The sequence below is a fragment of the Phyllopteryx taeniolatus genome, chromosome 19 (genome assembly GCF_024500385.1).
Source record: "Phyllopteryx taeniolatus isolate TA_2022b chromosome 19, UOR_Ptae_1.2, whole genome shotgun sequence".
Lineage (NCBI taxonomy): Eukaryota > Metazoa > Chordata > Actinopteri > Syngnathiformes > Syngnathidae > Phyllopteryx > Phyllopteryx taeniolatus.
In genome coordinates, this window is record NC_084520.1 from 8,767,035 (window position 1) to 8,777,811 (window position 10,777).

General features: G+C 42.2%; 1 protein-coding gene across 2 annotated transcripts in view; it reads left to right on the forward strand.

Annotated features, from left to right (window-relative positions):
• Nucleotides 1-10,212, forward strand: part of LOC133469195 (protoheme IX farnesyltransferase, mitochondrial) — a 30,508-nt gene extending 20,296 nt beyond the window's left edge. Inside the window, exons 5-7 of one of the 2 annotated variants that reach the window (XM_061755967.1) lie at nt 5,346-5,416; nt 7,128-7,360; nt 9,545-10,212. In XM_061755967.1, the coding sequence (XP_061611951.1) occupies nt 5,346-5,416; nt 7,128-7,360; nt 9,545-9,939 (699 nt within the window). In that variant the 3' untranslated portion in view covers nt 9,940-10,212. The remainder of the gene's footprint in view (nt 1-5,345; nt 5,417-7,127; nt 7,361-9,544) is intronic. The other variant, XM_061755968.1, reaches the window with a different exon arrangement.
• Nucleotides 10,213-10,777: the final 565 nt, after the last annotated feature.

A 10,777-nucleotide genomic window follows, 5' to 3' on the forward strand; every position in this document is an offset into this window, starting at 1 on the left:
GGTACACCCTGAACTGGTCGTCAGCCAATCACAGGACACACATAAACAAACAACCATCCGTACTCACGTTCAAACCTATGGGCAATTTAGAGTCTTCAATTAACCTACCATGCCAACAAAAACATCTAAACAGTTGGTGTAAAGTAGCTATTTTATTCCAGAGCTCATAAGAGGGAATTGCAAAGCTGTTTTGGACTAGCACGGCGTCAAAGTTCAATGATCATTTTGAGGATTTGCCTTTTATAAAGGGGTGGGAGCGCTTGTTCATCAATGTTTGTAGCTTAAATTGGATTTGTATTTATCTTAAACCTCTCCCACAGTATATGCGCAGGCCTGTTTGATCTTCCAAACAGTTTAATTTGAACAGCAGTGCCTTTTCAAAATCACCTCCATACAACCTTGTTCTCGGCTGTTTGCGTTGAGTGTCTGTTTAATTTCGTGTTCTCGCCCGTCAGAACCATTGAAGCGATTTGTGACGAGAGCTTAATCTGAGTAAATCTCTCTGGTGCTTGTTTGTGGAGCGGCCGATCAGAGGGCCGGTTCGCAGTTCACAGTCTTGAACGAGGCCCTTTGTAAGTGCCGCCGCTTTTCTCCAGTAGATTTGTCTCATCAAACAGGTGACGTCCTGACAAGCGTTGACGCTGTCCCATTGTCTTGTTTACTGTAGGCCCGAACACCTGTGCTTGCTTCAAACGAGTTAAGAGGAACGCCGTGTTTGGACCGGCGGATGTTTCTGCGACCCAAAGCCTTCCAGCTGCTCAGCTGTGTCTGTTTTCTTGTGCACACACGCTTGACTTTAAAGACCCTATAAAAGGACAAAAAAATGCCTTTTAAATTTGACACACCACAGAGAAGTGTATTTTGCAAAAAGCCTGCTAAATTTGAATAATTAAAAAAAAATCAATTATCAAATAAGGCTCCCAAATCATGAAAAATAAAGCCAGCCCTCGAGCTGCAGGACTGTGCGGGCGTGTCCGTTGCATGGTCCCCTTCAGCTGTCAATTGAGTACGTGTATGTATCTCACAGACTTTGTAGCTCACACAGTCACAAGATTACTGCCACTGTGTCTGTTAAACAGTTAACATTCCCTGATGTGTCAGTTATGTGGACGCACACAAAATCAAGTAAGGTGCCGAATATTCGGAAGAGCTGACGCTGTACCCAAAAGCTCGGCGCATCGTTAGTTTTCTAGCCAGTTAGCCTGTGAGCTAGTGGAAATAATTCTTTCCCTGAAGTGTCTCCATTGTGAGGGCCCGCGCGTAGAAGTGACTCGCGAGCGATTCTAATCAGTTTTCCTCCAAGCTTTGAATTTTTTTTTTTTTTTTTTTTTTTTGGGGGGGGGGGGGTTGCCTTCATTCACTTGTACCATCTTCCATAATTCCTCCTCCAAGAAAATGTACAGTTTCTGAACACGATCCCTAATGAATTAACATTTTAAATATTCAACAATTTAACGTCATAAAATGTCAAACTATATGGCCAGGCTGGTCCATATGTCTGTTGTCAACCCCTCCATCTCTGTCTTTTTTCATCACTGGTGTTGGGCAGAAACCTATGTCCAAATTTGGTCAATTTTTTCATAAACTGATACTATTGGTCACTCCCCACGTGGGTCTGTTCTTTTTTTATTCAAATTATTGACTATTCTAAAGTGTTGAAAATGGCTTGCTTGCTTTTGACGACACAATGTTTCTGGCTCAACAAACATGCTGTTTTTTTTCATTTTCCTGAAAAGTGATGGTTAAGGTTTTCGCCTGACGTCAGCAATCTAGAGTTGTACAGGTGAGACAAGGCAATCACAGCAAACTATGTGGCTTGGAAGCACATACCTACGGTCAAAAGTTCCCAACGTATCAATAAATGACCACTGTTGCAAGGGTCCTGTGTCCTGACTCATAAACTTGAATTGCAGGATAAAATCGATCAATTACTCAGCCTTAACTTGTTTTGTTTCTTTCTTTGGCATTTTGATTTTGCAACGCAGCCTCTCATCATACAGATTACATTTCTGAAGGTGACCCAATTCATCATCAACTGTTAAGTTTCTAAACCCAGATTGTCGATATTGTCAGCATTTCAGGAACATCCTTTTAACTTCAAGGCTTTCTTGGTGTGTGTGTGTGTGTGTGTGCGTGTGTGCGCGTGTGTTTGTGTGTGTGTGTGTGTGTGTGTAGGAAGAAGCTGTGGTGCAGTCTGTTATCAATAGACCTCTGCTGCTTGGTTTTGGATCACGTTCAGCTGCAATAGCTCAAAGGATCTACTGATCTTCTTTTAACTTCCCCCGTCGCCTGTTTTCTGTCCTTGTCTGCGACGTAATTGTCCTTACACTTGTGTTGTATGTGTATGTGTGTGGGTGTAAAAGAATAGACTCTACCTCAGTTAATTTTTGCTTATGTCATTGTTTTGATATTTTAAGTGACCAATTCATTTGTAGTAATTAAACTGCATAACTGATTTTAAAGTGTGCATCGAGTCCAATCTACGTATGCAGCAAGACACCTCCACAGTGAAGTCTTTTTTCTAGTCATTGCTGGGGAAATTAACTGCTCTTAAAAGAATATGAAAGTCATTGAAATTGCCAACACGCAAATGCAGCAAATATTCCAGTGCTGTCACAGTAACACTGTAACACACAGGGGGTGTCGAGCGGAAACAATAAAAAAATGGGCTGGGCAGTCAACTGATGCGAACCAGATGAGGTTGTTTGGCTATAAAGACAAAATAAAATGAGACAAATAGTGGAGGGGACCACAAAGATGGTGGACGGATTTGGACGTTCGCTTGTTTGTGTTCAATTGAGAGACCATGAACATTAGTCTTTGACATCCTCATAAGTCAAATGTTTTGATTTGTTTAAGAGTCAACACACAGTTCTTTATTTGCATTGACACACACAAGATTTTACTTTCCTGTGGACCAGTACTGAAGTCGGTGTAATCATTTAATCTTAGAGTGGCATTATATCTGTGAGGCATGGGGTCGATCAATTTCTGTTACGTGTGAACTGCTATTACAGCCCAGGACAATTAAACTGGTGGTTTAGATTAAATCTGGTAAGTGTGTTGATATTGAGTAGGCCTACAACCTTCTCAAGCAGCCATGAACAGAAAGACACAAATTTCACCATTTTGGTTGGAAGCAATCTTTTTAGTTTGTTTTTTCTTCCCCCAGTGGTCCTTCAAAGACCAACTTGTGCTAGAAATTTTTTTCGATTGCTACGAAATTAGACACTTGTTGCATGGAGCCTTTTTCATTTTTTTTTAGTTTATACCCTTGTGAATGATTAAGAAAATTGTTTAAATACTCCATACAGTGAGCTATTTACAAGAACAAGAAACATAATCACTTCTGAGAACTGCTTCTCCTCTGCATGGAGTTGACCTCTGTTATCTGTGAACTGCTGTTCTAGTCCAATACAATTGAATGATATTTATTAGGTATGTCTCATTGGACCCACAAAAAAAGTCTCGAAGCCCTAAAAAAACACACAGGGCAGTCTGTTTCTTAACAGGATTTAAAGTTGGTCATCAACTTTTTGATAAACAGTCACCAAGGAGATCGGAAAAGTTGCTAAATAGAGTTTAAAAAAAAAAAGTCACTTGTTTAGCAACACTGACTCTTCTTTTGTAAACTCGTTCCACTCTGTTCGCAGCCATGTGGAAGCAGTGCACATTAGCGGTGAAGTGCTTTGAAAGATGGAAGCAGCTAAAAAAAAAATAGGTCCTAACAAATAAACACACAACCCTTGTACTTTTGAGCTATTGCATCCCAGAATGATTTAACTACATTTCGCTTTACCCTTTCGGTTTATTGCTATTATTCGGAATACAATGATATATTTGTTTGCATCGCGATGATACAATTGGTAGGCGGGTTGATGGTTTTGTCTGCGAGATCTCAAGTTGGCGGAGGTCCTGCGTGAGGCCTGTTTCAGCGCCGCTCTGCTCCGACGCTTCTCTCCCGACGCATTTCCTGACCTAGGAAATAGAATTAACACCTCCGCCCCGTTCTCCAGGTCCCACGGCCGCATACGCAGCTGTGCGATCCAAAAGGAACGGAACATTAAAAGCTCCACCATTGTGGGCGTGTGATGTATTTCTGTGCCCCCGCTATTTTCGCATTAACTGTGGTGGTTCTCCTGCATTCCGAGCATCGTCGAATGGTCGTCAAATTTCATCACGTTGGAAGGTGCAGTGTCTGATATACATCAATGTAAATAAAATGTCTGCTTTGTCATGTTGTCGGTGGTTTTTAAGAAAGGAATCGGCTGAATTTTACGCAGATATTCACACTGGCTTGATCTGTTTTCTTCATTAGTACAAGGCTGTTATGAGGAAATAAAAAACATACATGCACACACACACACACACACAATAGCTAGTTCCTGTAGTTAAGCACCCCATGTGTTCACGTTTTAGTCACACATTGCCAATCTCGTGGGAGCACTTTAAAGCGTTCTCCAGAGCGGACCATAAAACGGGAGTATAAGTAGTTTTTCCACAGACTTGTATCCCACAACATTCACACGCACTCGCACACATCACCAGCATCACATCCCACCAAACAGCCTCCACCTACCACCTTGAGGCCATTCACACTTGAGTGTAGGGTGAGTGGTAAGAAGCCCGATGCCCCTTCATTTTGGGGAAAATTTTGCCCACAAAGCCAGTTCCAGCAGTGTGAAATGTGGTTGGTGTGTCTACCATAAGTAGACCCACAAAAACGTCTTAAGAACCCATTCCTGAAAGACACAGGAAGTCTAACATTTTAGATCAAAGCGGCCATTTCGGTAGTTCATAGTTCGATACTTCAAAGACAAACTCATACTAGAGATTTTGTTCGAGTGCTTTCAAATTTGAGCCACGAACACTGGACACTTTGCGCGATGCTAAATTATGAAGGATTTTTGTCATAGTTATGATATTGTGGCGAAGTTTGGCGACTTGCCATAAAATGAAACTAATGATTCAGATCATTTTAGACATTTCCAGGGGTCCTTCAAAGATTATCATGGGATACATTTTAGTATTTGTTGTATTTCTCGAGCATAGCAGCAAAGTTTGATGGCTAGCCATTAAATAGGGACAAGTCAACTCCATAAGTGAAGTGACGTCCTCCCTTCCTGAGGTTATCAGCACTAAAAATAACATTTGAGGACATGTCAACTTGAATGTAAATAAATGTTGCTTCGGAGGCAGAGCACGGCTGCACTACGTCAAGGTGACAGTCACTTACTGCTGTCTGAGGGGGAGAGTTGTACAACACTCACTATTATGTATCCTATATACACACTATTAGTATTGTTGGTGTCTCTCATGCAATGATGCGCTTGGTGTTTCCGCAGTACTTTGAGGTGCCTTTTGACTCCAACATGAACCGAACTAAGAACCGTCCACTCGTCCGAGGACAGATCAGGTACAGTCCTCTGCTTTACTTGACTGCTCAGGTTTTTTTTTCCCCAACACCCTCAGAATTCCCGCAGATAGCTACAGATTTATGCAAAATGTGAATTCTAAGCAGTGTGACAGTGCGTGTGCTTTGCAGTGCAAGATTAAAGGACCTGTGCTAAATTTAAGGTTTAGTTCTGAACTTGGTCTAAAGGGGCACAAGTGGTTACTTTTTCTCTAAAACCGGCAGTGCCATCAGCCAAGTGGAAAATGCTTTTGCAGTAAAAAGAGTTTAAAAAATCTAATTAAAAAAAATAATAATAATAAAAACTGGTAGTAATTTTTGCTTATTTCCAAACCCAGTGTGAAAAGAGTGCGAGTTGGTCCTTTTGTGTTATAAAGACCAAACCGACCAGACCGCGATAATTTTATCTCGAGCACCAAACCAGCACTGTCCGCCACTGAGCTAATACTTCTTCTGGTTTGGTGGGAGAGCAAAAAATAGGACAAATTATTTGATCTATTATTATTAAAACCTAAATCTTTTTTTTTTTTTTTGAAGTTCAGTGTGAAAGGGATACAACAAGTTGCGCGTTTGTGTAAAAAGACTAAAAGATGTGGATTTTGGCTGCAACTCCAAATCACTTGTTGTACCACTTCCACAATAAGCTGGTACCACTTCTTGTTTGTCCAGAAAGCCAGAATTAGCACTGGTTTTCATTTTTATTTTATTTTTTTAACAGCAAAGGCACTCATTTGTACCTCTTTCTTACTGAACTAAGAGGGACCATTTGCAGTAAAAGAAAGATCAAAGAACTGGTCCTAATTTTGGCTCCAGCTCTGAACCAGCACAGGCACCAGCTTAGTGTGAAAGGGGTACAAGTGGGTGCCTTTTAGTACAAGTGAGTGCATTTTAGGTTTATTAGCACCCACTTCACACTGAGCCAGGACCACTTCTGGTTTGGCGCTAGAAACAGAATTAGCACAGGGTCTTTCTTTATACCGCAGGAGCAAACTTGTTAGCTCAGTGTGAAAGGGTACAAGTGGCATTAAAAAGACCAAATATACAGCGCTGATTTTGGATTTAGCTCTGAACCAGTACTGGCATCAGCTCATTGCGAAAATCTGAAACAATGTCTCATGTCAGGAGGCTCAGTGGCTCCCAGGTTGCTTCAAAGAAAAACTCTCATTTCAGCATTTTTGATTTATTTCTTTATTTTTTGCATTAGCCACCTGATATCATCAAAGCCACGTCAGTCCATGTGACGCATTTCCCCTATCCCTTCCCTGAAGCCCCACTGATCCACAATCCCCTTGCCCGCCCCCCCTCAACACCCAGACCACATAAAACAACAGTAATTACATTAATGCTCCACCACGCAAAAATTTTATTTTGAAGAAGAAAGCTCCTCAGTTTGGTCAAGATGTTAATTGGTGCTCTCTAATTTACGGTGCGTTTAGCGGCGAACGTGAAGCTGCTTTCAATAGGAAATAAATGGATAAAGAGGAGAAGGAGGTGGTCTTCATCCGGTTTAAGGGGTTTACTCTTCTGGTTTTGATCTGAGGCATGTTGTCAATGTTTCCGGCCTAAAACTATTATCAGATGAGTTTCTTCTAAGCCTCCTGTTTGCAGACGCTCTGCTGACTCTCGTGAGTGTGTGTGCGTGTACACGAGTGTGTGCGTGTACACCAACTCACCTGACGCTCTTGTTTTTATCCATTATCGTCATCATCTTCAGCCCCCTACACGCTGTCGCCTTTGCGGTGGCGTGCGGTGTACCCGGTGTGCTGCTGCTGACGTATGCGGTCAACCCGCTGACGGGCTTCCTGGGCGCCCTCAACATCTTGCTGTACACGTGTTGCTACACGCCGCTTAAGAGGCTCACCATCGCCAACACGTGGGTGGGTGCTGTGGTGGGCGCCATACCACCTGTCATGGGCTGGACAGCCGCCACAGGCTGCGTGGACCCAGGTACCTGCATCGAGTGGAGAATGTTGAAAATTGTGTGTCATTGCTGTTGAAAGAAGTGCAACAACATGACGCTTGTAGCAAAACAACAATACAGTACTAATAAAAGTTATCAATAAATAATCAAATTGCTCATGAAATTAACACCAGGAACTATACATATTTATATACTATGCATGATATCTATACATAAGTGATTGTACAGCAACAACAGTCAGCAGTGTTGTATGTAGTGGAAAAAAAACAAACACCATAAACATCAGAGTTACTCATCAACTATAAATGAATCAATATATACTATGACTACTGTATGCACGGCAAGGAATATGAACTGCAGCAAGAATAGTTGCTTCTGGTAGGGCTGGATATTAAGAACCTCATGATTTGATTTTGATTCTATGTTGCGATTCAATTCAATTTCGATTCTTGAGTTGATAATTTGATTTGATAATGATTAAATTATTTGATACTGATTCAGTAATTCATGCCCACGTGAACGTGATATTTCACCATCTCTTTTTTTAAGGCTATAAGATCCATCCATTTTCAGAACCGCTTATACTCACTAGGGTCGCGGGCGTGCTGGAGCCTACACCAGCTATCTTTGGTTGCGAGGCGGGATACACCCTGAACTGGTCGCCAGCCACTCACAGGGCACATAAACCACCATTCGCACTCACATTCACACTTACGGGCAATTTAGATTCTTCAGTTAACCTACCATGCATGGTTTTGGTATGTAGGGGGAAAGTGGAGTATCTAGAGAAAACCCACACAGGCACGGGAAGAGCATACAAACTCCACACTACATCTGAAAATAAAATTCTGCGCAGTAATAGGGCATCGTAACATTGTAGTGTTAGCCTACCTGGGGCTGCACGATATATTGTTTGAGCATCGTCATCCCAATGGACGTGCACGTAATAGTCACATTCCAGGGTCTGCTGTGATGTTGGTGTACTGTAATATCATGAATCAACTGTAATATTAAAAGTGACCAGCAGAGTGACCTATTTGGACATGCTAATAAGATTAGCACTCATTTTACGGTAAATTATAACGCTTCAGACAACACACAGAGCAGCCCAGAGTGTTGTATACTTATCTCCTTGTATGATAACTATGAAAGAGGATGCGACAAACAACGTACACCTGCTGCATTTCCTATTTCAAGCTTTAGAATTAAACTAATATAGGCTGGAACTCACCAGTTGCGCGAGTGCGTGAGGTGCATTCAGGGACACTGTAAATGGGAGTGAATATGTACCTTGATCCTTTTGTAATACAATACATAATTGTAAAAAATGGATTACTCAAAATTATTTGTATCAGAATGCTTTAGTTATCACACTGTGATAATTTGGAATTTATTTTGTCTTTTACAAAATATGTTGTAAATATAGTCAGCCAGAGCTGCCTGGAATGCATTGTCATCAATGTCATTTCACCATCGTTCCTGTCATACTGTGATGCATGTTTTTGTTTGTACATAAAGAACTACATTCCTGTTTTTGTTTTATTTCCTCATTAAAAAACAAAATTAAAAAACACACCAAGTGACATGTTGTGCTGCAGCTGGCTACTAGTGTGGACTGACTGTGTAGCAATAATGGGAAAATGAAACGTGAGTGTTTTGAGTGTAATAGCCTGTCAGCAACATACAGTATTGGGAGGGAAAAAAACTATGAACTACGTCCTTTTTGGACTGGTGAACATAGTCGCAAAGAAAATGAACTTTCCCAAAAATAATCCTGTATTATTTCAAATTGCAATATCTGCCAAGGGTGGGGGGGGGGGGGTGAATCACAATGGCATTCCACCCCCCCCTCCCCCCAATATCATGCAGCTCTAGTAACTCATATGTCCATATGGAGTACAAAAGTATAAAAACATGACAGTCCGGTGTAAACATTGAAGACCACAGCATGTACACTTAATGTTTTTAGTTGTGATGAAAATTATCTAAGACCTTACTTTTGTGTTTTGGTCGAGTGTGGCCTTCATCCATACAACATGAATCACAGGCTAAGCCCCCTCCACTGGCCAGGAGGTGAAGTGATTCAGAGAATTTGCTGAATCGATATTGAAGTAGAGGGAAGAATCCTGCGATGCATCGATTGTTTGATGTTTCTGCTCACCCCTAGCGTCCGGTCACACACACTAAGCCCTGCCTCTTCCGCTCTGCAGGTGCTCTGCTGTTAGGCGGCTTCCTGTACAGCTGGCAGTTCCCGCACTTCAATGCCCTCAGCTGGAACCTGAGAGAGGACTACTCGCGCGGCGGCTACCGCATGATGTCGGTCACGCACCCGGCAATGTGTCGGCGCGTGGCCCTGCGGCACAGCGTGGCACTGGGTGGCCTTGCAACAGCCGCGCCCGTGCTGGGTGTCACCACGTGGACCTTCCCCCTTGCTTCGCTGCCCATCAACGCATACATTACCCTGCTGGCCTTCCAATTCTACCGGAGGGGCGACCGCACCAGCGCCCGCAAGCTTTTCTTCTGCAGCCTGTGGCACCTTCCCATGCTGTTGCTGCTTGCGCTCACTTGCAAGAAGCCTCGCGACGACGACGCTAGCACGAGCTAACACAATCGTGTGGGTTGGACACATCGTTTTTACACAAAACCATTTTAATGGCCCCTGTGTCTGCACTGTAAATATGTATTTATTTATAAGAGGGCCCAGCACTACCTCTCTTGTAAGGCAAGGGTGTCAAACTCATGGCAGCCCACATCAAGGGTAGGCCATCTTGAAACCTTTATAAACTGTACAGGAAATGTTTAAATAACATTTAATCATGATTAGCACAGGAATTTAATCAGTCTAATATGACGTAAAAAAATAAAAAAATAAAACCACTCCTATGTTAAACATGAAACACTTTTGCTTTTAATGACTAGTGGCAAGCATATGGTGGCTGTTTAGCTGGTGGCTAGTGCAAGGAGCTAACCTAACAGTCTACTCCGCGTCCTATCCACAATTCATCAAATGTACAACACTGATGAAACACGATCCAAATCGTAGTCCTTTGTTTGCAACCTTAACGAAACCACTGCCTTTTAATCACCTGTGACTAGCTAGCGAACTAGTCAATTTTGCAGTTTACATCATCACTCAGATGGACTCAAATGCTCAACGCTGGTGGAATATGATCCAAATTAGTCCTTTGCTTTAAAAGGTTTGAGAAAAGACTGCTTTTAGTCACCAGTGACTAACTATTGGCTAGCACAAGAAGCTAACGTAGCAGTCTTCACTCTCCATGCTACATTTTAATTCCTGGAGTTCTAGCTGACAGCTCGCACAGGATGAGCACACTTCACTCAGTGCTTCATTCTATAAACAGATGGACTTAAATGCTTTACACAGGTGGCACAAGATCCAAATTATAGTCCTTTGCTCACAAATTCTTTTTAAGACTACTGTA